The 26,629-nt window shown below is 68.3% G+C and overlaps 2 protein-coding genes across 2 annotated transcripts in view; one reads left to right on the top strand and one right to left on the bottom strand.

Moving 5' to 3' along the window:
- Positions 1-1,344: 1,344 nt before the first annotated feature.
- The window catches only part of BOP1 (BOP1 ribosomal biogenesis factor), a gene marked incomplete at its 5' end in the record, with an annotated part of 39,911 nt that continues 14,626 nt past the window's right edge, over positions 1,345-26,629 (bottom strand). The window contains 13 exons of the mRNA XM_082755415.1: positions 1,345-1,670; positions 1,867-1,974; positions 2,195-2,279; positions 2,381-2,669; positions 2,776-2,956; positions 3,163-3,295; positions 4,293-4,362; positions 4,471-4,551; positions 4,845-5,006; positions 5,455-5,667; positions 5,918-6,019; positions 6,112-6,229; positions 6,321-6,475. Coding sequence (XP_082611541.1) covers positions 1,517-1,670; positions 1,867-1,974; positions 2,195-2,279; positions 2,381-2,669; positions 2,776-2,956; positions 3,163-3,295; positions 4,293-4,362; positions 4,471-4,551; positions 4,845-5,006; positions 5,455-5,667; positions 5,918-6,019; positions 6,112-6,229; positions 6,321-6,475 — 1,851 coding nt within the window. The remainder of the gene's footprint in view (positions 1,671-1,866; positions 1,975-2,194; positions 2,280-2,380; positions 2,670-2,775; positions 2,957-3,162; positions 3,296-4,292; positions 4,363-4,470; positions 4,552-4,844; positions 5,007-5,454; positions 5,668-5,917; positions 6,020-6,111; positions 6,230-6,320; positions 6,476-26,629) is intronic.
- Positions 12,191-18,883, top strand: SCX (scleraxis bHLH transcription factor). The gene is made up of 2 exons (XM_082755466.1): positions 12,191-12,828; positions 18,726-18,883. Exons 1-2 carry the CDS (start codon positions 12,310-12,312, stop codon positions 18,762-18,764), a joined length of 558 nt encoding a protein of 185 aa, XP_082611592.1. The 5' UTR covers positions 12,191-12,309; the 3' UTR covers positions 18,765-18,883.

Raw genomic sequence — 26,629 nt, 5'->3', positions numbered from 1 at the left:
CCTCAAGGCTCTGGGAGTCATTGCAGGGTGAAGGTTGGTCCGGCTGCCCCCCCTACTGCTGCCTGGCTCGTTAATTGGGACATTAATGAGATCCGAGGGGTAGGAGCCCCGTGGGTAATGCCTTGGAGGATGTGCTCGAGCCCTGTCCTCGTGGCAGCGTTCCTCCTGAGCACCCAGGGGTGCCCCCTGTGCTGTGCTCGCAGCGTCAGGGTGAGCCCCGCTGTCAGTAGGGCTCAGAGTGAACAAGGCAGAGCTGGGCAGAGCTGCTGGGACAGGCAGCGGGGCTCCGGGCCCTGCCCTGCAGGGCTGGGGGCTTATTTGGGGGGCCCCTTCCTTACTCTGGGCCTGGCAGGGCTCAGCAGCACTTTGGGGCTCAGGTGCTGTGTGTGTAATTGCACATCTCCCTGGCCTGCCCCCCCTGCCCCCTCTTCCCCTCCTCTTCCTCTCAGGCTTTGTGTGCCTGGAGGGGCTGTGCCAGCCTTTTTTGGGGACAGGACAGGGATCTGACCTTTTTCCACTTGTTCCTGCTCCAGTCCCAGCCCTCCCTTGCCTGGCTCTGGCTGTGGCAGGAGAGAAATTGGGGAGGGGGGGGGTGTCCCCCTGCAGGGACTGTGGGGCTCTGCCCTCCCCCCAGACACGGGTGCGTGGTGGCTGCAGCCCCCGGGATGGGGCACGGTGGCATCCCCAAATTGGGATCCTTGCATCAGGCTCAGCCCCAGCCCAGGGCCCCTCTCTGGGACAATCCCCGGTGCCGTGGGTCCCTGCTGCGGGGGTCCTGGGGGCCGTGCAGGCAGCCCCCCCCCCCCATCAGCGTGGGCCGTGGAGGTTCCCGTCCGGATTCCCCGGCCCCGCACGGCGCGGAGAGCCGGCGGCCGTGGCCGTCCTGGCACGGTCCCAGCGCTGAGCTCATGCAGGGGATGAGCTCACGGTGGCTGCGGGACCGCAGGGTGCAGAGGGCAGCACGTGGGGGCTCCTTCGCTGGGACCGCTGGGGGGGGCAGCCCCCAGGATGGGGTGAGGTATGGGGGGACCCCACGGGGGCTGGCTGCTCGCCGTGTCCCTGCGCTGGGGGACTGGGGCTGCGCTGTGGGGTGAAGGGTTGGGGGCACGATGGCACCCCTGGTGCACGCAGCCCCTGATGTGGCCCAGGTGCTGTTGGGTCCCTGGGGACTGCAGTGCCAGGACGGGCAGGGACAGCGAACACCACAAGAGCGCCAGGGAAGGCCGGAGGGCACCGTGCTGGGTGGGGGGGCAGCAGCACCGAGCAGGTTTTGGGGTGGCCGCCTGTCCCCATGGCCAGCCCAGGCCTAGCCAGCAACGCAGGACAACGTGACGCAGGTCTGTACCCAAAAATGTTTAATAATAAAGCTCCCCCCACCCCCCAGGAGTCCGTGTGCAGGAGCAGGGCTGCCGTTCCCAGCAGAGCGCGGTGTCCACAGCCACAGGGTGTCAGGGCACGGGGTGGGGGGCACGGGGTGGGGGGCACGGGGTGGGGACACGCTGGCACCGCACAGCAGCTACGTGTAAAGCCGGACGGTGCCGTCGGCGCCGGAGGAGAAGACCCAAGGCTGGGTGGGGTGGAAGAGCACATCGAGGACACCCAGGTCCAACGTCAGCGCGTGGCCCTTCAGCACCTTGACGGGCACCAGCAGCGGGTTCTGCAGCAGGTCGCTGTGGGGGGAGAGGGGTCAGCGCGGGGCTCTGCCTCCCTCCCGCCACCCCACCCCGGGGTACCCCCGGAGTCACCCCACAAATGCTGCAAGCCCCCTCCCCGTCCCCAAACCCGAGGCGTGGGGCAGCCCAGCACCCCCGGGGCTGTGCCAGGACAGGGGAGCAGACCCCAAAGCCCCGGGAGTCCCCCACGCACTTGTAGACCATGCCGTGGCACACGATGACCGTCCCGTCGTCCGAGCCCGAGGCGAAGAGCGGGTAGTGCTTGTGGAAGGCCACGCTCCTCAGCGCTTTCTTGTGGTGCCTGCAGAGAGGGGGTGCCGTCAGGGCGAGGGGAGGGTGCGGGCTGCAGCCCCCTGCGTGGCCAAGCTCCACAGACCCCCCCCCGGGGTTTGCTGGGCACGACCAGACGCACGGAAGGAATGAGAGGGGTCTGGGGCAGCCCCGAGCCCAGCACCCAGGGGTGCAGGCAGGTTACGGGGGGACCCCACGTGTGGGCAGCCCCCCGCAGGGCTGGGGCTCACCGCAGCAGCTGGTAGGGCCTGGTGGAGAGGTCCAGGTCGAACCAGGCCAGCTTGCTGTCGTAGCTACCACAGATGACGTTGTCACCTGTGAGAGAAAGGGGGGACATTGTGGGGGTCACCAGCGAGCCCCACCAGCACCCAGAGTCCTTCCCGCACCCCAATCAGCCTGGGGCTGCTCTCCCGTACCTCCGGGGTGGATGGCCATGCTGGACACCCACTTGCAGTTCGCCATCAGCTTCTTGGTGAGCTCCTGCTTGAGCAGGTTGTAGACGCGGACGTAGCGCTGGGTGGCCACGAAGAAGTAGGGCCGGATGGGGTGGAAGAGCACGCACTGCACCAGCCCCTTGCTCTTGCGGAAGGGGTTCTGGCTCCAGCGCTTGCTGGTCTGGTGGATCAGCACCTGCATGCTGCTGTTGTCAGACACCACGGTGGCGAAGTAGTCGCCCTTGCCGTGCCAGGTCACCTGCTTGAGGGCCTGCGGGGAGCGGGGTGGGAGATGCTCACGGGTCAGGCCCATCAATGGGGCTGCTGCCCACCTCCCCACGGCCCCTGCCCACCCCCCAAAACCCCCCTGGCCCTGCCTTGCTGTGCTGCACGGTCAGCCGGATGCCTTTGCTGTGCTCCTCGACGGTGGCCGTGAGCCACTGCACGGGCTGCACCCGCTCCTCCTCGGGCGGCGTGTAGGACTCCAGCACCTGGTCGGTGGCCCCGTAGAGCAGCTTGTCCCCGAGGCAGGGGTTCACCAGCAGCACCGACTGCTCCCTGTGGCGTGGGAAGAGTGCAGGAGGGGTCAGGGCACTGCCGAGGGCAGGAAAACCCTCTGCACGGTCACGGCATGGCCCCGGCACAGGGCCAGGGCTGTGGGGAGGGTGGTGGAGGAGGCTGTGAGCCCCCAGGCCCTTCTGTGGGGCAGCAAGGAGCTCCGGGCCAGGACTCCAACCACCCCCGGCTCCTGCTGGGGCACTCACACACAGACGGCCACCAGGCAGACGGTGGGGTTGGGGTTCCAGGCGATGCTCTTCACCACGCCGCCCACGGGGAGCGTCTTCATGCAGCGAGCCGTGCACACCTCCCAGAACCGCACCGTGCAGTCATCGGAGCCTGCGGGACACCACGGGGGGGTGCTGGGTCAGGCTGGTGGTCCCCAGGGGACCCCACGGTGCCACGGCTTGGCTCGGGGGGCCGGGACACATCCCCAAGCCAGCCTTCGGGGAGGAGCCCTGGCAGCGGCAGGAGGGAGGCTGCGGTGCCCCCGCGATTCCCCGGCAGCTCCAGCACCACGAAGGCAAGACGTGACCGGGGGCTGCTACGGAGAGAACAGGCCCCCTCCCCGCTCCCCCAGCACTGCGGCTCTGCCCGTGGTCCCCTCCTGACGCGCGCAGCTCCCGGCGCAGCTGCTGTGCTGGCAGCACGCCTGGCTGGGCTCGGCACGGCTCGGCACGGCTCGGCACGGCGCGGTGTGGCCCCCGGGCAGGCTGTTCCGTGGGCAGTGGTGGCAGGAGCAGGTAGCGGCGGCGTGCCGTGTCCCCGCAGGTCGGGTTATTTTTAACGCCTGATCTCAGCCACTTTCCCAGCCCGGGGCCAGGAATTCCACGTTGTGCAACCGACCGACACCGCGGCCACCGGGAGCTGGCAGCCTGGAAACTCCAGCGCTATAAAAAGCACATGTGCCTTTGTGGGCTGTTAAAACTGCCATCTGCTCTCAATCTCCAGCCTCCGGCCGGCCGCGCAGGGCTCCGCCGTTCACTCCTCTCCCTCCAGCCTCACTTTCTCCACTGCGGAGCGGGAGGGACGCGGGCTCCAGGGTGGGGTCCCCGAGAGCGGCTGGAAAAACCCACGGAGCCTTCAGGACGCGCGCTGCTGGCCCGGGAAGCTCGGGGATGCTCCGGCCTCGTGCCCAGGCTCCCCACCCCAATCCAGCACCAGCAGAGCGGGGTGTGCTGGCTCCCCGTGGCTGGCAGCTCTGGGGAGCCCCAGCCTTCACATACCCTAAGCCCTGCGCTGTTACGGGGCATAACTGGGACCTGATCCTGCACCGGGGCTGGGTACTGGTGCCTGGTGTGTCTGGGGTGCCCCAGCCCGGGCAGGGAATCCTTACCTGATGCCAGCCACTGCCCGCTGGGAGAGATGCTGAGGCAGCGCACCAGGCTGGTGTGCCCACGGTAGACCTGGGGAGGGAGACAGGAGGTGGGCGAGGGCCCCACGCGGCCACACGGCACCTCTGAGGGACCTCCCGGGCACCCAGGCGACCCCTCCCCAGCTGCAGACTGATTTACCAGCGCCTGGGTGGTGGGGAAGGGCTGCAGGTCCCGTGGCTTCGGCAGCTTGGGGATCAGGTCCTCCGGGTCCACGTTGACCTGAGGGAGAGGCACCCCGTGAGACACGGCCCCACGGCCCCGGGGACAGCAGACACGGGGGCTGCTGAGGGCTTGGGGCCAGCAGGGGATCAACCCAGCACCCTACAAGCCCTGCTCTGTCCCAGCTCTGCTCCTGCAGGGGCTGCTGTGGGTAGGCGAGGGGCTTTAGGGGCAGCCCCACAGCACTGCAGCTCCTGCTCCTGGCTGGGTGGCAACGGGACAGGCACAGGAGCGTGCCGAGGCCACCTTGGGACACCTTGTGGGGGGGTTGTTGGGGTCTGAGAGGCTCTCACCCTCATTTTCCTCTGGCGCGGGCAGAGGTAGAGGTCCAGGCAGCGCTCGAAGCGCTCCTGGATGAAGCGTGGGTAGGCAGGCACTGCCCGCAGGCAGCGGTACTGCTGCGGCACGAAGTTCAGCTTCCTCTCGGCCGGCTCCTGCTGCTCCCAGGCCAGCTTCTGCCAGGGGGAGGCGAGGCCGGGTCAGCAGCATGAGGACGGACGCTCCACCGCCCCCGATGCTGCCCCAGCCCCGGCGCATCCTGACCCCAGCCGAGCTCAAAGCGTCCCCTGGCTGGTGCCCCACCGCCCCACGAGACACCACAATCCCCCCCGCCACCCCAGCACCTCTCTCTCCATCTCCAGAAGAGCCCCCCCCTGTTCCCAGTTGGGTTTTGCTGCCTGGTTTTCCTGTTTTGTTTTTTTTTCTGGGCTGAGCGTGTGCCAGGACGCACCCCGCACCAGGACCCCCAGTGTCCCTCTCTGCCCTGACCATGCTCGATTTTCATCCTGGTGCCCCAGCACTCCCGGCTGCCCTCCCTCAGCACACCCCTCCCGGGGTCCCAACGCACCCACAGCTCCCCACGTGCCCCCAACCCTTTCCTCCATATCTCCCGGCCCCCCTTACCTCCTCCTCGCTGAGCAGGTACTCGGGCGGGGGGTTGTAGGACTCCTCGTGCCCGGGCAGCTTCATTTTGGGGGCTGGCACGTGCATCTTGTGCCGGCCCAGGATGGAGTTGGGATCCTCGTGGGCCCAGAGGTCGTAGTACGTAGGTGTGTCCTCCTTGGGCTTGCGGGGCTTGATCCAGCCCATCTTGATGGCGTGGACCAGCTTGGAGACCTGCGGGGCGGGCACGGGTCAGCTCCAGGAGCCCCGGGGCTCCACTTGCTTGAGGAGGGGGGTACAGGGTGGAAGGATGGAAACCAGTGCCCCCGAGCACTTGGCAGGGGTGGATATGGTGTGAGAGGATACGGTGTGGGTGGATACGGTGGGGATAGGACACGTCTGGGACAGGAGAGCGGCCGCAGCCACCGCCCCCAGCGCTGCTCAGGGCACGGGGCACGCAGAGCTCGGCCACCAGACCTCTCACCTTCTCCTTCTCGATGAGGGAGGGGATGAAGCTCCTCTTGTCCGCCGGGCGGTTGGTCACCGGGTGGATCATCACCTCGTGGGTGAAGAAGTCGACGGCCGGCTGGGGAGACACGGGGAACGCGTGGCTGCAGCGTGCGGGACGGGCCCCCCGCGCCGGGCACCGCGAGCACGGAGCGCGTGCCGCAACCTCACCTCGTAGGGGTCGAAGTGGACGTCCCCAAACTGCCCCTTCTGCAGCCGCTGCACCAGCTCCACCTGCTCGTCCGTCAGCTTGATGTCTGCGCCCGTCATCTTGTCCTGCACCGTGCGCCTGCGGGGAATTCGACACGGTGACAGCGCCCGTCCCCCGGGGGGGGCTACGAGCCCGAGCACCTCGAAGCCCCCTCCGCGTGCCCGCTCACCAGTAGTCGGGGTTCTCCATCTTCTCCAGGAACTTGTCCAGCTCGTCCTTGTTGCGGATGGGCTTGTAGATCTTCCTGCCCTCCAGGTCGTAGCCGATGTGCGGGAAGTCCTCGTACCACTCCATGGGGATGTTGCCCACCGTGTTGCGGATGTCCTGGGGAGGGGGCACGGAGGCAGCGTGAGGGCAGGGCAGGGGGCACCCGCTTCAAGGTGTGCCGGGGGGGCAAGGAGGGAGGGCAGGATGAGCCCCTTGCCTCCCCCTCGGCCTCCCGGTCCGTGTGAGGGCACCGAGGAGCAGCAGTGGGGGTCGGGTAAGTGCTCGGCTCCCAAATGCCCCCACGAGCATCTCCCACCCAAGCAGCGCCCAGAGCTGTGCCAGGATGGAGCTTGGGCTTCCTTCCTCCATCCCAAGGAAAACCCCACCTCGCACGATGCCCCCACACCCTGCTGGTGACCACAGTGGCACGGGAGCGGGGCTGGGGGTAGAAGGAACTGGGAACTGGGGCTGGGGGAGGCCGGGAGGGCACTGACCGAGCCCCAGAACTGCAGCGGGACGAGGGGCACCGTCCGGAGAGCCCCCCGGTGCCCTGCCCGGAGCTGCACTTCATTATGGGACGTGCAGCGCTTGGGACGACGGATGCAGGCGTCGAGGCCAGCACCTCCCGGGCTCGTTTACTGCAGCGGGGTTTAAAAAGCTGCCTCGGGGTGCTGCGTTGGCTGCAGCCCGGCCTCAGGCTGCGGGCAGGGGCTGCGGGCGGTCAGCGGCGCGGCTGAGCGCATTCCTGCGTCCGATCCCGCAGACAGCAGGATCGCCTCACATTTTCCGACGGCCGGGGCCAGGCCGGCTCCCCCTGCACACGCACGCACCCGGCCGCTGCCGTTCCTGGCTGCCTGCAGCGGGAGCAGGCGGCTGCCCCCCGCGCACCGGGGGCTTCGCTCCTCCCGGCCCCTCTCCGGCCTCCGGGGTCCGCACGTGGCCGTGGGTCCCCATCGCCAGCCCCCATGGGGACACGGCCACAAGGACGAGCTGGCACCGAGCACCCACAGCAAACCCTGGGAGGGCTCCGTGCAGCCATACGAGGGCAGGATGAGGCCCCCCCGGCACCAGACCCGCTCCTCACCTGCCCCAGCCACGTCCTCCCCTTCGGGGCTCGTGGGGTCGGGCGCGGAGCGAGGTCCCCCGGCCTCTCCGCAGCAGCCCTCGCGTTACAAAACGCAGAGACCCCGTCCCCAATTACAAACACACAGGGAGGAGGTGTGAAGGTGACCTGTGCCCCCCCACACCCCGCAGTCAGGGGTCACCCTCACCCCGCGGCACCATCTGGTCCCCATAAACACTTGCAAGCTGCACGGAGCCTCCACGGAAAGGCGCCAGGAGCCCCGAGAAGGCAGAGCCGGCGGGAGCCCCCCGGGCCACAGCGGACCCATCCATCACTCTCCGAGCACACGTCAGCGCAGGATGTGCACGGCCCCGCGGGGAACCGGCCAGGAACTTCCCCATCCACATCGGGGACACGGCCAGGACCGTGGGGCTTCCCGGATTAACCCGGCAGAGCCCCGGTGTCTGGGCTCCCCTGGGGCACCGCTCGCTGCTGGTGCGGACACACGGACACTGGGACACCGGCTCTGGGAGCCTCAAAGCACGGTCAGCCGCAGGAAAGGTGCTCTCCAAGAGTCCTCAGGGTGCTCCAGGCTCTGCAGCCACCTGCCCGTGGGTGTCCCCACGCTCGGTCACGGCTCAGTCGGGTGCAGAAGTCCCAAACCGGCAGCAGGAAGGTTGGGGATGTTCCCGCAGCGCCGCACACGTGGCACTGAGCCAGGCAGGGGCTCCCCAGGATGGCACAAACTGGGCAGGGGACGCAGCAGCCCCAGTGATGCCGCCTGCAGGCACTGATCCCGGAGCCGTGGTGGCTCTGCTGGGGCTGCGCAGCTCTAGGTGCATTTGAGAGCAGAGTGAGAGGGGGCACTAAAGGGTCTGCGACCCACAAGGACCAACAGGTAGCCGGGTGCAGGGGCAGGGATGCAGATTCCCCCTGCGGGCTCCTCCTCTCCTCCACGCGCATCCTCTCCAGCTCCACCTGCCCAGGGAACGCCGTGCAGGCGAGCTGCAGTGGTGCAGTGGGTGTAGGAGCAGGGGTCGGGTTTTTACCCGAGCTGCTGCCGTGCCTGGAGCCTGGAAGCCCAGACTGGGCGTCTCTTCCCGAAGGCCAGCTCCAGCTCCGCCAGGAGCTGCGGACTTGACGCAGGAATCCCTGGGCGAAGCTCTTGCCAGGAGGACAAACAGGATCACATCAGGCCTGGAACATTTTCCCCTCCAACACGAGCCCCAGGGTCCCGTGTCTGCGCAGGCAGAGCTGGCCCCGACGGCTGCCAGGGCGCGTGGTGCCGAACCTGGCGCTGCCCCGGGTGGCACTGCCCGGGCTGCGCCTCCGGCACGGCTTGGACAAGAGGGGCTCAGCACCTCCAGGACACCCCACGGGCTCACCCCGAGCTCTGTGCCTGGCAAAGACACCCCAAGGACCGTGGGGAGGCCCAGCGTGGTGCCCCCAGCTCTGGCTGTCCTCCAGCAGGACCCCCAAGTCCCACAAGACCCCCAAGAGGAGCAGACCCCGAGTGCCAACGGTGCCACAAAACCCCGCAGGGACGCACAGCGCCGGAGCTGCCCCTCGGGGCCGATCCGCCGGAGCGTGCTCCACGTCCCCCCAAGCCCTGCGGCGGGGAGGGAAGGCGAAAATTCCTTCTAGCCAGAGCTTCCAGCGGTGCGGAGCAGCCCGGTAGCCGCGGCCCCGTCCCTCCCCCTCGCTCCCCTCCCACCCACCCGCTGCCTCCCGTGTCGTTAACACATCGCCTCCGGCGAGCCGCGTCCCCGCGAGCGAGCGCGGGGGAGTCTGGAGCCCCGGCGCGAGGGACTGCCGTCACTCAGCCTCACGTCTGGAAGTTGTTCTTGGATGGGCCCTGGGCATTCCTAGACGCACATTCCTGGCAGCTGGAGAGCGTCGTAGGAAAGATTCTTTTCTTGAAAATATCCGGTCCACGTGGAGGAGAGAAAGGGGACGGGGCAAGCGCAGCCATCAGCCCCGTCGCGCCCTCCGTGCCCTGCAGTGGTGGGCAGGTGCTGGCGGGCTGGGGGCTGTGGGGGGCACAGAAGAGCCCCCGTGCCCCATGGGTGGCCACGACCCAGCACCCAGCGGGGCTGGAGGCCGCTCTGCACCCAAACGGGCTGCCCACGGGGTCCTCAGGGGTCCGGCACGAGCACAGGGCCCCTCTGCGGGCCCAGGGGGCTGCAGGAGAGGGGCACCCCAAGGACCCCCTCCTGTACAGGCTGTGGGGCTGCTGAGGGGAGCTGGGCAGCGTCCCGGGGGCTGGCAGACTGGGGAGGGCTCAGGAAAAACCCGGCTGCCCCCAGCCCAGTGCCAGGGTCCAGGGAGCAGAGGGGAGGCTGCGGGCGCTGGGGGCGTCATGGGGTGGATGGGCCAAACTCCCCGGTGACCAAATTGTGGCAGGGGCTGGGGGGCAGCGGGGGGGTTCAGGCCCCTCGGCTGTGCCGTGCAGCCGCGGATTCCCTGGGAGAAGGCGCCTGCACCTCGCTCTGCCGGCCGGCCAGCGCAGGGACGCGGTGCCCAAAGCGGGACATGACGGGAGCTGCGGGAAGCCAGGAGCAGCAGCACCAAAAACCTCCGAGTATTTAAACCCGGGACCTTGGGCCAGCCTCAGGGCTGGTGCTCTGGCCACGGCCCAGCACCGAGCGTCACCTGCAGACAGGGCTGCTGCCGCCCTGCGTGGGCTGGAGGGCCGCAGCCTCGCCTCCCCCCTTCTTCTCCTCCCCTCATTCCTCCTCCTCCTTCCCCTCCTCCTGCCCGGAGCTGGGCCGGGGATACGGACGTGCTTCTCACCAGGAAGGACAGCGCAGGGAGAGAGCCGGGGGACTGCGCTTGGATGGAAGGTGCTGGAGAAAAGCGGGCTCGTTAGCAGAGCTAAACGAAAGCAGATGCCTACAGGAGCCCGGGCTTCCAAAGCACACACGGGGAGCGCGCGGCGCCGTGGAAGGGGATGACAGTGGCTGGGATTCCAGGAGCTGCTGGGGCCGCTGATGAGCTGTGGCTGCAGGCTGCAAAGGTGCAAAACTCCGCTCGGGGTGACGAGGCCCCGTGGGGGGCTGCTCCGTCCCCGCTGTCCCCGGGGGCTGTGGAGCTGTCGGGGATTTCCCGTCCCCTCCTCGCTCACCGCAGGTGTCCCCGCGTTGCGCAGCGCCACAAGGTGACAGCGCCCGGGGGCACCCATCCTGCTGCAGCCCCCCCGTGTCCTCCCCATCAGGGATGGGTGGCGGAGGTGTCCCCAGGTCCCTGCTGTGACCACGGGTCCCCGGGGGCCGTGCTGCCCTGAGAGCAGCACCTAAAGGGGGCCAGGTCCACGCAGCGCAGCTCCAGGCTGCCCGGCACGGCCCCACACAGGACCAGGACAGCGGTGCCGTGTGGGGACAGCGGTGCCACGTGGGGACAGTGAGGTGTGCCAGCCACAAGCACCGTGCCCCACGCTCTCCCAGTCCATTTAACGAGGTTATGGAGCTCCTTACCAACCCACAGGCACAGCACAGCCGACCCAGGCTGGGTGCGGGATCCCAGCAGCCTTGGGGCACCTCCGTGTCCCCAAACCCGTGATCTGTGCCGTAAAATCAAGCGGTTTCGGGGCTGCACCAACCCTGCCCAAATCCAGCACTGAGCCAAGAGCCCCGCGGAGCACAAACCGGAGGCTGGGGGTCCCCCAAGCCCCCACGCTCACCGTCAAGCACCGGAGAGCCCTGGGTTCCTTTGGTCACGGTGTGGGGAGCCCGGGCTGCCCCACGGGGGTGGCAGGCGATGCCTGGCCCTGCTCGATGCCCCTCTGCGTGCCCCCAGGGGCTGGGGGAGCTGTTGGCGTGTACGGGACGAGTGCAGGAGGGGAGCAGGGGCAGGGTGCAAGGTCCAGGTGAAGCAGGTGCTGGTGTCAGTGGGATCAGCAGGGCCCGTGAGGTTATGGGGACACGACCGGGCACCACGCCTGGATGTGTCTGCATGGCTCATAGGGGGCTGGAGATGGCTGGGGGGGCAACGAGAGCCTCCGGCTGTGCCAGGAGGGAGCTGCTGCCTCCCCGGGGTGGTGCTGGCAGCCCCTGCAGGGTTAATCCCCCCCCCCAGCCCCATTAGCAGCGGCAGGATGGATTTAGCCAGGCTGCGGGGAAGGGGGGGCGAGCCCTGGGGTGGGCTCTACCTGCAGGGACTGATCCTGACCCACAGCCCCCCCAAATCCAGCCACCTCCCAGGCACGGCACCTCCTGCACCCCACCGATGTGGGGCTCAGCACCCCCCACGCACCGCAGCGAGCAGGGTCCCCGGGACCCCCCGGGGGGGGACCCGCACCCAGCAGCACCGTGCCCACCCACAGCCCCACAGCCCCCCCGTGCTGGGCCAGCAGGTGAACGGCAACAAGTGCTTCGAGCCGGCTGCCGGGGGGGGGCTGCATCCACCCCCCATCCACGGGCAGGACCCCACGGAGCCCGGAAGGGTTGAGCCCCCCCCGGGCCGGGCCGGGCCGGGCTGGGGGTGAGCTCAGGTAGGCGTGAGCCTGCGGCTGGGAGCGAGCGGGGCTGCTGCACGGAGGAGGGGCCTGGCTGACCACTGCTGCTGCTATAAAACTCCCCGCTCCTGCCACGCTCGGCGCCTTAAGATGCACATGTGTCGGCGGGGGAAGCGGCAGCGCTGCCTGTGAGCAGCCCTCAGCCCGTGGCGCGCGGCGAGCGCTGGCGGGGAGCCGGGATTCGGGGCCCCCCTCCCCTCTACCCCTCTTCTTTGCCGCGGCGCCTCCCAGCCCGAGCCCTACCCGGGGCCTCCCCGAGCCGAGAGCCGGGGCCGCAGCATGCGCCAGCGGAGCTGAGGCCGCCCGCAGCAGGAGGAGGTCGGCGGCGGTCCCCAGGAGGCTCCCCGGTGCCCCTCGCCGCGCGCGCGGCCCACCATGTCCTTCGCCATGCTGCGCTCGGCCCCCAGCCGCTACCTGTACCCCGAGATCAGCATGCTGTCGGAGGACGAGGAGAACGGCAGCGAGAGCTCGGGCTCGGACGAGAAGCCCTACCACCTGGACGCCGACGGCTACGGGCTGAAGGCCGGCAAGCGGAGGAGCGGCAAGAAGCCCGGCCGGCTCAGCAGGGAGCCCCGGCAGCGGCACACGGCCAACGCGCGGGAGCGTGACCGCACCAACAGCGTCAACACCGCCTTCACCGCCCTCCGCACGCTCATCCCCACCGAGCCGGCCGACAGGAAGCTCTCCAAGATCGAGACCTTGAGACTGGCCTCCAGCTACATCTCCCACCTGGGGAACGTGCTGCTGGTGGGGGAGGCGTGCGGGGACGGGCAGCCCTGCCACACCACCCCGGCCTTCTACCACCACGGCGGCGGCAGCCCCCCCGCGCGCGACACCGAGAACTCCCAGCCCAAACAGATCTGCACTTTCTGCCTCAGCAACCAGAGGAAGCTGGTGAGTGGCCGCGGGGCGTTCGGCCCGAGGGGGGGTTTTAGGGAACGCCGGGGGAGCCGTGAGGGAGAGGGGGACGGGATGGATCCGGGAGCTGCGTCGGAGAGCGCGCCGGAGCCCGTCAGCGAGCCCGAAAGCCAGGCATGGCAAACACGGTGCCTCCCTCTGGCACCTCCAGGTTGGCACCCGAGCTCCAGCAGCTGCCTCCGAATACTGCGTGCTGAAAGGCGAAGGGATGGGAGATGGGGAAAGCCTCTGAGGGTGAGATTTTAGGAGCTGGGAATCAGAGGCACAGGGGAAGGAAGCGAGCCAGGGACGTCGGCACCTCTGCTCCGGCGGAGCGCAGGCAGCATGCGCAGAGGCGAAGCGACGTGGTGGTGGGGCTGGCCACAGCTCTCAGCCCCTCAGTGCCGGTGGCCAGAGCCCTGCATCCACTGCCGGTGCAGGGCCTGGGTCCTGGGGGCCGTGCCGGGTGCCCAGGGGGGTCACAGGGATGTGGGGAGCAGCACCGAGCACCCCAGAGGGACGAGCACTCGGGAACCAGCTCGCCACGGGCACCGGGGGGTGTCTCCGGGTGAGTGGGAGCCGAAGGGCCCTGGCCAGCCCCGTTCCCCAGGGGCTCCTCCACTTCCCCGTGCCCTTAGGGACACGTTGTGCCCCTGGTGCCCCCGCGGGCAGCGTGGCCTCGTGCCAGGATCAACCCCAAGCACAGGCTGCCAGCCTGGCACCAGCGTGGCCACGGGGGCCGCGGTGGGCAGGGAGTGAGGGGTGGGCGCAGCCCTGCTCAGCTCGGGGCTCTCCGTGCTCACAAAACCCACGGGGAGAGGGTCTCGGGAAGCAGGGGGGGGGCAGAGATTGTGCCGAGCCCTCGGTGCTGGGCTTTAAAAACCTCTCGGCCTCCAGCACGTCGCAGAGGATCTCTGGCAGGGCAGAGGTGAAGGCGAGCGGGGGAGCCGAGGCAGAGGCGGGGGCCTGGCCGTGCGTGCACGCTCCGTCTGAACCCGCTTAACCCCAGTGAGTAACGTCCCGGGCAGGGAGACGTCTTTGCGGAGGATTCAAGGCTCATTAAGCGTGAAGCAGTGGCGGTGGAACCAGCCACGAGCAGGCTCCAGCAGCTCGAGTGTTTCAGAGCAGGAAAACCCCAAACCCCGTTAATCCTCCTCGCGCGTCCTTTCCAACTCACCCGAGCGGGAGATTGACCCGGGACCCGCAGGCAGCAGGGAAGGCCACGAGGAGCCCTGATCCCTGCCAGGATTTACACTGACAGCCCTTGGGCCATCCCAGAGGAGCAGATGAGCTCTTCCCTCTTGGGCCAGGGGCACCTCGCGCTTCCCCTGCCCTTGGCTGTCCCGAGCATCCACCTCTTGCCACGGGGAGGTCGCAACCCGCGGGCTGCGCGGTGCCCTCGATGAGCAGCAGGAGCTGCAGGTGGGGAAGCTCCTGCAGGGCCAAATTGCCAAAATTCCCCACCGCCAGCTCCAATCCTGCTCGGAAACCTCCGGTACCAGCTCCAAAGACCGAGCACCCTCCGTCTCTCTCGCTGCCGTTGCCACTTTGGCACCAGCTCCTGTAAATCCCCAAAGCTGCCGCTTCTGCACCCGCTCCTGGCACAGGCTCCTGTGCGGGGGCAAACCCCAGGGCTGCTCCGTGCCAAGGTGCAGGGGAAGGACAAAGCAGTGCAGAAACCCCGGGCCCATGTGGCTGCCTCCTTTCTGGGTGACCCTCCCCGAGAGCAGGCGCCCAGGGGATGAGATCCTTCGGTTTGGGTGCGAATCGGGCAGGTTTGGGGACCGCACGGGCCCTGCCTACGCATTCAGCCTGCGCTTGAGGTGTTCCAGGCAGGTAACGACTCGACGGGTTTTATTGTGTGCTAAAGGAATAAAACAAACCGCCTTTTATCAGGAAGGCACTCTGACAAACGGCGAGGAAATGAAAGCCATCTCCTCTGGAGCTGCGAACACGGCGCAGCTGCACCTCCCAGCCCCTCGCCCCGGCTCTCGGCAGCCGCCGACCCCTCGGGGGATGCCAGCCCCCCGTGGCACCACTTGCACCCAAAGCTGTGCCAGCACCCATGGGTGCCAGCTCCGGCCTTTCATCCAGCACCCACACCTTGGTGTGAGGGAGCTCCGGCACCCGCAGCTCCGAGCCCCTGCCCTTATGGGGCCGGGTGCCCGGGTCCGAGCTCCCCGTCCATGCCCCCCCAGCAGCGCTCCCTTTTCCACCCTCCCTTGTGCTTATGTGTACGGGTGCCGCCTCAACCAGCGCGACCGCACGCCACGGAGTCTGCCTGGCTCTGGCTCTCCAGTTTGCCACAGAAAGGGCTTTTTAGGGCAAACTTCTCGTGGGATGCCCTTCATGGGGCTCCAAAACAAGTCCCGCCGCACTACCGCCCTGCGGAGCCCCTCTGCCACCAGTTGTCCCTAAATGCTTGGAGACCACCGTGCCGTGCTGTGCCGTGCCGTGCCATGCTGTCCCTCCCCAAGCCAGCCAGCAGTGGCAGACACCTTGGCACACGCCATGCTCCTGCATCTGACTCACCACCGTGTCCTCTTCCCCAAAAGGCCCCGCGCCTGCCCGGCTCCCAGCCCTCCCCGCTGCCCTGTGCCATCCCCGTCCCGAGCCTGCAGGAGCCCTGTGGTGAGGGGTGCCAGGACGGGGGCTCGGGTGGGATTCTGGGGCTGCTGTGGCACCCCGAGGGACACGGGGGCAGGACGCTTTCCGTGGCAGGACGCTTTCTGCAGGCTCCTCTGCGCTGGGTCTTTGCCTCGTCCCAGTCTTGCCGGCAGCGCGGCGCCGCGGCGGGCACGGGGCTTGCCTGGATTCACGCTGCGTGACTCAGCCCAGCCTCCTGCCCTGGCATCCTGACGCCTTCCCTCAGGGATTTTTCCCTGCCTGGCCGAAACCACCGCCATCTCCCTGGAGAGAGCCTCCCCAAAAATTCGTAGGGTTGCGCTGCTGGCTGGAGAACGGCCGGGCTCTGCTGAGGGGCTGCCCAGGAGGGCGGCTGCTGGGCTTTGGGCCAGTCCCGGCCCTAACCAAAAGGCCAAAACCCGCGTGGGGTTGGGGCTGTGCAGGTCAGGGTGCGAGCAGGAGGGAGGCGAAGCCGTTCTGGTAGGGGCAGCGCGTCTGCCACGTGTGCGTGGTGCTGCAGGACCGAGCGCAGGCAGGTGGCGGGGACGGAGGGGACGGTCCCTCATCGCCAGGGACCTGTGACCCTGCGAGCAGGGGTCCTGGCTCCCCTCACGAGGACGGTGTGATGCGTGAGAGCTGGCTCCTCACCACCCAGCCCCTGGGCTTCTCCTTGGGGTCATCTGGGGGTGCTGTCCCCTCCGGGACACGCGGCGTCGGGGGGGAACCATGGCTGCGTCTCCTCCAGCGAGCGCCTCGGGTGGACGGGTGGCTGGACACAGCCACGGTGTGGGGCAGCCCGGGCTGGGGGGAGGACCGGAGCCAGTCCAGCATAAAAAACCCACGTCCAAGCACGGCCTCCTGCTCAAAAAAGTTGAGGGACGAGGCCCCTCGCGGCGCTCTGCGTGCCCGCAGCCCTCGCAAGCGCACGGCCCCGCTGCCTGCGTGGCGCGGAGCTGTCACCGCGGGGACCGAGGGGCAGGAGAACGTGGGGACGGGGCACGGGGCAGAGCTGCACGGCTCCCCCAGCTCAGTGCCAGCACTGCAGGCTGCTAAAGGAACGAGGGACACGTACCCAGCATCGGCCACGCTGCTAAAGGAACGAGGGACACGTACCCAGCATCGGCCACGCTGACTCCTGGAGCGGGAGCACGCATTGGCAAGGGAGCAAAGTGGGGAGGGGGCACTGAGAGCAGTGACTGGGACTGGCCCCAAGCACCCCAAAGGGGCCACGGGGCTCAGGATGAGCCTGATCCAGGACTGCTGAGCCTCCCTGATCCCGCTGGAGCGGGGACATGGTGGTGCTCGTGGCACTGCCCTGCCAGCCTGCAGGCCTGTCCCTCGTCCCCCTGCGCCGGGGGTGTCCGGAGCACCGGGAACGGGAGGACCGGGGGTCTTCCTCTGTCCCAGGACGGGACCTCAAGAAGCACGAGGCCGGGGGGCTGCCTGCAGGGACCCTGGGGACTGGCGAGGGGCCCTGCCAGCGTGGCCGGCGTCGCCGTGCCCAGCGGCACAGCTGAGGCCAGCAGAGGCCGGAGGCCAAGCCCCGGGGAGGCAGCGCGGAGGAGCGCAGGAGCTCGGCGGCACCGGGGGGGCGAGGACACCGGGGGACCAGGACACATCCCAGGGGGGTTGCGAAGCAGAGCGTGGGTGAGCGGCTGCGACCTGCCAAAATGCTGAGACCCAGGTCACCGCTGGCTGTACCGCTCCGGCCCCTGAGCTGTGGGCTCGTGACTCAGCTCCTGGTGAGGGATTCGCAGCCTGAGTCAGGGCTGGGATGGGGACGGAGGGAGCGAGGCGACGGCTCTGGGCAGAGCCTGCTGACCCCGCAGCCCCTGCCTGACATCGCTGCTGTGGTAAAACCCCTCCTGTAGCTCCCTGCTCTGTGCTGAGCGAGGATTTGGGGCGGTGAGGATGGGCAGAGCCCAGCCACACACCGGGTGCCACCGGGACACCAACCCGGCTGCGCCCTGGGTCCGCGCCCAGCGCCCCGTGGGCTCAGGGCAGTGCTTCCAGAGCCTGGGGCAGAGCCCAGCGCCGTGCCCCGCTCCCCCCACGGTATCTACGAGATGGGCCGGCTCCGCAGCCCTGTAATTTACTGTTCCTGCTGCACTTAATGGCAGCGGAAAGGCAAGGTGATAGGGGAAAAAATATGAGGCGGGATTTTCCGAATCCCCATTTCCTCTCCAGACAGCACAAGAACTCCTGGGGCCTGAACATCTGGGAAATTTAATTTTACCATTTCTGAGCTGAACTCCCCTTCCCCTCCCCTCCCCACCCCCGGTAACAAAGGAAGAGTCAGAGCAGGGGCCGCACGTGCAGCCAGGGGGGGGAGGCTGCACCGCCGACACGCCGCGGGGCCGGCCCCGGGCACGGCCTCGGCACGGAGAGGGGCACGGCCACAGGTCCCGGGCCCCCAGACCCCGGTGGCCACGAGCCCTGGCAAACTGGAGACGGGAAGCACCGGCCCTGCCTGCGCCCACCTGCCCGGGTGGTGCCGGTGGCTCTGTGCGCGGGGGCAGTGGCGGCGCTGGGGGCGGTTTGTGGTGGGGTTGGTGGCGCTGGTGGTGATAGTGGTGGTGATAGTGGTGGTGCTGGTGGTGGTGCTGGTGGTGGCAGTGGTGATACTGGTGTTGGTGGTGGTGGTTGGTGCTGATGGTGGTGATAGAGGTGGTGGTGGTGGTCCAGGTGGTGCTGGTTTGTGCTGTGGTGGCAGTGATGGTGCTGGTGCTACCGGTGGTACTGGTACCAGTGGTTGTACTGGTGGAACTGGTGGTGCTGCAGGGCTGCTCTGGTGCTGGGGAGGCTCACGGCCCGGCCGCCACCGCGGGGCTGCCCGGGAGGACTGCTGCAAGCAGCAAATTTGCTGCAGGCTGTGGATGGTGCCACCGGGATGGGGACGGGGACGGGTTGGTGCTTTCGACACCTCGGCAGAGCCGCTCCTGGTCCCGGGTGCAGGGCTTGGTGAGGGCAGGGGCTTCCATCCTGGGGGGATTTGGGGGGCGAGCAGGAGCAGGGCGGCAGAGCTCGGTGTCCCTGGGGTGCTGGCAGCAGTGGGGGCACCTGCGGGAGCAGGGTCCCCCCCCAAGGCTCCCGGGACACGTGGGGGGTGACAATTTGGAAGAGCCGGTGCGGAGCTGCCGCTGGCCTCTGCTGCCAGGCACCGGCACGGGGGGGAGTGAGAGGCTCCCGGCCGCCGCCAGCGCTGGCAAAGCTCCCGGCCCCAGGTGTGTTTTCTTAACTCGGCCTTCCCCCCCCCCAAATCTCTGCAGAGTAAAGACCGAGACAGGAAGACGGCGATTCGGAGCTAGATGATGATCCCACCCCCCCCCCACCCCCAACCTCTTCAGGAAGGACGACACGACACGGAGGAGCAGAAGGAGGAAGGATGGAAAAGCCACAGACACAAAACCACAGCCACGGACACTACTCCCGCCTTCACCCTGCTGCCGGGGACGGCCGCACGGCGTCACCCAAGGGACCTCGCCCCGACCCGACGCTGCCGGAGGGGTGGCCGCGGGGACGGCAGGACTCGGCGGGGCCGGAGCAGCGCCGGCCGCGGGGACCCCCCCCCGGCGCTCCCTGGACCGGGGGGTCCCGGCCCCAGCCCCCCGCGGGTGCCCGGGCGGCTGCTCCCGGGGGAGCCGGTGCCTGGACGTGCCCGCCCCGCTCGGATGGAGCAGCGCCGGGGGGAAGCCGCCGCCGCCGGGACCGTCCCGCTCCCCTCGTCCCCTCCAGCTTTGAGCCACGCCATCCCCTGAACTCTGAGTGCTGGGGTGCTGCATTTGTTGAGTTTAATCAATACATGCTGGTGTTTCATGTCATTGATATGATAATATAAAGCCTGAGCAGCTCGTATAATTAAAAGTGAGTACGGTTCAGCCCGCGGGCAGCAGCCTCCTTCCTTCCAGACCCCAATTTCGCCCTCACCGTGCTCGCCCGCTCTGGCTGCAAGCGCCGGAGCCGCACTCGAGCTCCGTTCCCCCGATTCCCGCAGGGGGGCCCGGGGCGAGCACCGACCCCCCGTGCCACGCCGGAGCCCAGCTGGAGGAGCAGGTAAAAGGCAGGGGCTCTGCAAACCAGATGCTGCAGCTGAGCCGGGCTTCCTGGGGAAATAAATTACAGGCGGCGCAGCGAGCTCAGCGCCGGGCTGCGCTCCCCCAGGCAGGGCTTGCTCGGAGATTTGATGGGCCCCTGGCTGCGGGGCAATGAAATGCCCTGCATTTCCCTCCTCACGTCACCAAAGCGGAGGCCCGAGGCTATAAAGAGTGCAGGATGGAGCCAGGCTGAGCCCCTGCTGGGGGCTGAGCCCGGTGCCTGCGGGTCTGGGGCGCGGGGCCCCCGCGGGACGAGGCTTGGAGCAACGCCGGAGGCGCGGGCGAACCCCTGAGACCGGGGTGGGGATGGGGGGGGATGGAGGAGGGGGTGCGTGGAGGAGCCCCAGGGATTTGGGGGTGCTGGATACCCAGCAGAAAGAGCACGGCCATCACCGTGGTCCTCCTTTCATGCGTGGAGAGAATCCTAAAGGAAACGCAGCCCCGGGACACCCCTGGTGAGCACCGAGCCCAGCCCCGGAGCTGCAGGGCGCTGTGTGGCACCTCCTGGAGGGGACAGGCAGGGACAGGGCAGGCAGGGACGGTGAGGGGAGAGCAGGGAGACCGGTGGGTGTCCTGGCACCCGGCTCCTCCCTGCCACAGCAGCTCCGCAGGGAATGGGACACGGGACGCACGGAGCCGTGCCCCCACCGAGCCATGCGAGGGGACATCCCCCAGCCAGGCTCAGGGCAGGCAAGGGCTGTCCCGAGGACCACGAGGTTAAAAAGGCTCCCTGGCCCCTCTGCTTGGCCATGGGAAGTGCTGAGGTCGGAGCAGCTCGGCCCAGCCTCAGCCCCAGAGTTATAGGGCCGCGGGCAGAGGCTGCTCCGTGCCACGTCCAGAGGCCCCGAGTGGCTCGGGCGCAGGGCCACGGGCTGGGTGCGTCTGGTGCTGCCCTCGCGGGGAGCCGGGCTGTTGAGGGGGCTCGGTGTGAGGATTTGGGAGCGCTCTGCTCTGCACAGAGGGAAGTTTTGTGTTTTTAATTTCGGCGTTAGTGGTCTCAGAGCTGGAGAAAGGGGTTTGGGAAGCCGCCCTGCCTCTCTCGGCAGGAGCAGTGACGGACGCTTTTAGAGCGCGCTCCGGAGGCGCTGGGGAGGGAGGAGAGCTGCAGGGGAGCCCGTTCGAGCCCTGCCGCTGAGGTCGCAGCACTCAGCACGGAGATGAAGCTTCGCTGATCGCAGGGGACGCTGCCAACCCGTCCCCACACACACCACGGCTGCGGTGGTGGCGCAGGGACAGGGTCCCCGAGCACCCCAACCCCGGGCACGGCAGCGCCGCTCACGTTGGTGTGCGCCTGGCAGGATGCTGCCGGGTGCCTGCCCACACCAGCACCAACGAGGTGCAGAAGGCTCCGGCCGCAGCCACGGGCAGCAGAGGAGGAGGAGGAGGAGGAGGAGGAGGAGGAGGAGGGCTGCCCCAGTTCGGTGCCACGCGTACCGGGGCCTCCGATCCTCCTGCTCACCACCGCCGGGCTCCTCCACCACCAGCGCGTGCGCTGCCAGGGTGGCGAGGGGAAAAAATCCAGGGCAAGGGACGTGCAGAGAGGCACTGCTGTGGGAGACGCAGCCCCACGGCTTCCACAGCATTTTCCAGCTGTGCCACAGGCAGCAGCCGGCCCCGCACAGACCGCGTCCTGCCCATGGCACCAGCAGCGATGCGATCGCTCCCCGGTGCGGCCGCTCAGCTCCAAGCCCGGCTCTGACGCACGCACCCTGTGATGGGGAAACCTCCCGGGGTCAGCAGGAAGGCTCACGGCTCTGGAGAATGTTTGTGCTCCCTGGGGACGGGCGGATGTCCACGCAGAGCCGTGCAGCAATCGCTCTCAGCTGTGCGATGGGCCCTGCCCGGGCGCCGAGCAATTTTCCAGCGCATTTTTGCTCCGTGAAGTCACAGGTAGCCGAGGGATGTGCAGGCCTGCCCCACTCTGCTGGCTCTGGGGACACGGTTCCGGGCTGCAGCTCCTCCTGGAGCTATCCTTGTAGCTCTGCTCCCTGTCCCTGCTGCAGCCCAACTGTGAGACCAACCCATGGCCACGGGCACGGCCGCCAGCCCGGAGGCAGAGCTGGGGGAAAGGAAACGGAATGGACGAGGTGCAAGGAGGCAAAGGGACCCTCAGAGCTCTGCTCACAATGCCCAGAGGCTGTCGGCTCGACACGGGAGCACATTTCATCCTCATCCTCATCCTCGTGGGCGTCCCACGGTGGTGCTGGCCTGAGCTCTGACAGCGCCCGAGCAGAGGCTGGGAGCCACCAGCACCCGGCACCGTCCTCACCTCAAGGCAGAAATGCTCATCGACACCCTGCTGGAGACAGGAGCTAATGAGGCACGAGGATTTAAACACGTTTGTGTTTAATTTAGCACAAACAAAGCTCTGCTGAAGGCGGCTCCGTGCTCTATGCGCTCCCTGTGCCCGCTGCCAGCCCGCAGAGCTCTGCACCCCAGCACAAAGTCGATCCGCAGCCGCTCCGCCTCGCGCACCCGCCACCGAATGCTGCCTCCAACACGGTCCCGGCGAGGCGAGCTTCTCCTGGGGGGGGTGCAGACGGGGGCACAACAGCCCCCAGACCCCTCCCGGTGCCGCACGCTGCATCGCCCCTGCACGTCTGCTCCGGAGGGGACCGGGGACACCAAACACCAGCAAAAACCTCGGGGTTTGCGGGGTCCCCGAGGCAGGACGCACGGCCCCCGGTGCCCCCGCAGGCGGCTGCTGCTCCCAACGGCTTCCATCCACCTCCCCTGGCCCCCGCACACCCCCGCCCCGCGGCAAGGCAAGGCGTGCAGCTGGCGGGCCGTTAAAATAACGCAGGTGAAAATTATAGGTTAGCTAGTAAAGCCTGGAAGAGGTCTCGGAGAAGAAAGGGAAGGGGTCTTTAAAACACAGCTCCCTGGGGAAGCGGGCGGCACCCCCGAGCAGCCGGGCTGCCCAGCTGCAAGGGGGCTCGGGCACCCCCAGAAACCTGCCCCCCGGGGAGAAACCAAAACCTCGCCATCCCCGCACGCTCCCAGGCCAGTTTGGCTTCGGCTCCCACCCGTTTGTGTCCTGCACCCACCAGGAAGGGAAAAACGGCTCCGGAAAATGCGGGGGATGCTGCACGCTGCGCCCAGACCCATCCTGGGGACCCCACAGGGCGCAGGGGAGCTGGGATCAAGGATTTGAGGGGCCAGGTGGGACCGCAGCCTGTTGGCACGCGTGGATTTACACACGGGGTTTAGGAAAGCAGCGACGGCTCTCGCCAGCCCCGGGGATGTTCCAGATGCAGGAGCCGCAGTGCCCGGCGCTGCCCACCCGTCCCAGTGGGTCCCAGTTCCTCCACACCCCAGTGGGACGGGGAGAGCTCCACCACAGGGATATCTCCTCACACAGCCACGGCACACACTAATTGCTCACCAGGCTCAGCCCTGGCCCCAGGGGGGAGTGAAAGAGGGAGAAAAGGCAGCGAAGGGAGCCTGGAGGTGCCGCGGGCACCCCCGGGCACGGCAGGACGCGCACGCCCCAGCTCGGCTCCGGGGGGGGGGGTTCGGTTTCCCCGGCCACTCCGCACGGCTGCGGGGCTCCGGGGAGCTCTGCAAACAGGAAGCCAGCGGTGTAATTGCGAAGGAAATTCTCAAAGCCAAGCCATTAAGGGCTGAGGAGCGGGCTGCATCCAATTCGATCGGAACGGAGCAAAATAAAAACCATCGTAAGGGCAGGTTCAGTATCGGGAGTAACCCAATTCCAGATTTCCTCCTCTTAATCCTGCAGGAACCCGCAGATGGCGGGGGGGAGGGGGCCGCGCTGCCGCCGTGCTCGTGCCCCCCACACATCCCCTGGTGCCCCCCACACATCCCCGGGACCCGGTGAGGAGAAGGCACAGCACCGTGCGCCTGCCCCGAGGCCGAGCTCTGCGCTCACCGGCACACCTCTGCCACTCAGTGTGACCATGCTGGGGTCCCCTGGCACGAGGGAGTGTGGCTGTGCCTCCGGACCCCCTTCCCAAACCCCCAGGGGTGCCCCAGGACCTGGACGAAGCCTTTCGGAGGTGGAACGGGGATGAAGGAGGGGGCGCAGCCACCGCAGCAAACCAGGAGCGCTCGGTGCGACCACCTCGCTGCGGGACGTGCTCGGTGTCACGGCGGTGCCATAAGGTTTGGGGACGGTGCCACAGCCCCGGCACCGCGTCCCTGGTCACCGTGCCCTGCTGGGAGAGCCGTGTGTCCCGTTGGGGACGTGGGGACAGCCCTGGGGAGCACGGAGCCGGGCGCCCCGCTGCTCGCCCCACGAGGGTCCCGCGGCCACCGCCGCTGAAAACCAGCCCCGGGGCGAGCCCCCTGCTCTCAACTACCTGTCCCCGGGCGGGGGCAATGAGCTGCTGCGCTCCCCACATGATCCATCACAAGGTGCTCCCCGCCTGCAGCCCTGCTTAGCACCTGCGAGGCTGCCAGGAAACACATGTGACCCCGCCGGGCGGGCTCGGCAGCCCCCTTTCTTCCTCTGATTTAGTTGCTGCGAGCTGCTCGCCGCCCTCCCCCTCGCTCCCGATGCTTGCCAGCTGGGATCCCCGCTCCCCCAGCAGGGCAGGTGCCGCCCGAGCCCCCCGCCCCCCCCCAGGCCTGGCGGGCAGGGACCCCTCCGGTGCCGGCACCCCGGGACCCCCACCGGGTTCCCCTGTTGGGGGGCTCGGGCGCAGCCGCGCTCCCCGAGTGGGGTCGGCCGTCGGCCCCGGTGCGTCCCCGGCCCCCCGGCAGCGGGCTCGAGCCCCCTCGGCCGCCCCCCGCCCCCTCCCCAGGCAGCTCCAGCTGTCAATGGCTCAGATTGGAAGTGCAGGTACGGCGCTGGCGCCCTGCCCGTCTCCCCTGTGTCTGTCTGGTGAAAGAGGAAGCCAGTCCACCTCTGGAATCCTTCACTCTCTCCTCGTTGCTGCTCTCCCCGCGTCTCCCCCGGGGATTCGGGGTCAGCCGCTCTCTCTCGGTCTCTCTTTTTTCCCCTGCCCCTATCGGATTACAATGCGTGCAGTGTTCGCTCCAAATCCCCCACCGCACGTTAATTCTGTTCCTCTGTCTCTAACTACCAAACTGCTTTCCTGTGCCTCCTGTCTTTCCATTCCTCCTCCGCTATTTTTTATCTCTGACAAATAGAGCACGTCAGCTCCAATTGGGGCGAGCGGGACGGGGACGGGGCCGCGGGAGCAGCTCCGGGAGGGAGCCCGGCCGGGGCAGGGCCGGCACAGCTCGGGGTGCCCGGCTCCATCGGCCAAATCCCAGTCGCTTCCAGTGCCCTGAGGAGGTGCCCCAGAGCTCAGAGCTGGGCTCGGAGGGCACCTGAAGCAGCTGGGACCCCCCATGCGACCCACCAGCCCCCTGCCTCAGTTTCCCCCTTAGCGCACACGGTCGGCTCCCCTCCACAGGCCGGGATGGTGCCCAGGAGCATGGGGTGAGGCTGCTTTGTGCCAAATTTCGCTCCTGCCCAGCACCGGGCCAGAAACGGGACAGACAGACTGCCAGCGCTCCTTGATGGGACGCACAGACCCGAGTCTCTCCTCCTAGCACCTCCTGCCCCAAAAAGCAGCAGCGCTGAGACCCCCGTGGTCTCCTTCCCCAGGAGGCAGAGGTGCTGAGCCCCCCACCACAGCCTGGGGACCCATCCGGCCACCGGGCAGCAGCCCCCGGTGCGTGCCCGTGCCTCGGGGCGCTGCTGGTGCAGGGGACAAAGCCAGCAGCGCCCAGCCCCGGCCTCTCCAGGACAGAGGATGGTGAAGGAGCGAGGGAGGAGGCACGGATCAGAGGATGGGGCCAGCAGGACCTCACCCCGTGCAACACGGGGCCGAGGCAGCCCCCTGCCCCGTGGCGAGGGGCACGGCGGGGTTGGAGGGCGCAGGGATGGGAATCCCCACACCGTGCGCAGGAACCACGGTGCAGTGAAGGAGGGGAGGCAGAGGGGATGTGGGGAGGAGCAGGCACAAAGGGCAAGGATGAGGGAGGCCGAGAAGAGGAGGATTCCACCCCAAAACCAGGGAACGCTTTCTCACTGCGGGGGTGGCCCCATCCTGGTGCGGGTTGCTCGGGGAGGTCGCGGGGTCTCCGTCGCTGGAGAGGTTCAGAACCCAGAGGGATGCAGGGACTGCGTGCCCCCTGCCAGCCCCGGCCCCCCCGGGGGTCAGCGTGGTCAGTACGGACCCACAGACCCCCCCAGAGACCAAAAGTTTTGGCTCCGAGTTGCCAAAAGCAGCGCAGAGGGTGAGCGTTAGGCTTCAGTCAACACCCCGGGGCACCCCGGGCATCCCGCTCTCCCCAGCTGCACTTGTCGAGGGGGGAGGCAGGGAAGCGGCTGTCGAGGGGGCAGATAGCGGCACCCATCCCCGTCCCCCCCCCAACCTCACAGCCCAGCTTCCACACCGGGAGGCCGTGGGGACGGCGTGGGACCCGGCGTGGTGCTGGCTGCGGGTCCCCGGGCGCAGCGGGGCCGCCCCGGGTCCGGCCGCGCTCACACCTCTGCCAGCGGCCGTGCGGGGGCCGGTCTCTCTCTCTCCCCCCCCCAAACTCCCCACCTCCGATCTTTCCGTGCTGATTTACTGCCCACAGAAAAAGTTTCCCTCTCCGCATCCAAGATTCCTTGCGTTTTGGCTCCTGCTCCCGCAAACCCGAATCAACTGTTAATTTTGGCAAGTCCCGCTCCGCGCTCTGACCGTGCTTGGACTTTTCCATTCTCAACACCTTGGGGGCTGCTCTGGCGGGGGGGGGGCGCACAGGCATACCCCCTCTCCATGGGCTCTCTGTCCTCTGAGGACCGGGGGGACGCGGGGCTGACCCTGCACAGCCGGGGGACCCCCGGAGCCACCGCTGCTCCCCGGCGTGGTGCCCGCGGGGACGCTGCCGGAGAGGTCCCCGTGCCGTGGGTCCACGGAGATCCTGCAGCAGTGCCAGGGAGGAGAAACCTGCTGCAGGGGGGGCCGTGGTTACGTGGGCTCACGAGCTGCCCCGGGAACGTGTCCGGCACCGGCTGAAGGCACAGGGCCAGGGGCTGTGGCCACGGAGGTGCCCAACTGGGGCCGGTGTCCTGGAGGGGCCGCCTCGGCCCCCCGGCGGGTGCCAAATTCTGGCGCTGG

The sequence above is a fragment of the Aythya marila genome, assembly GCF_965140915.1.
Source record: "Aythya marila genome assembly, chromosome: 2".
NCBI lineage: Eukaryota > Metazoa > Chordata > Aves > Anseriformes > Anatidae > Aythya > Aythya marila.
Note: the sequence above shows the minus strand (reverse complement) of the source record. Positions and strands in the feature narration are given on the sequence as shown.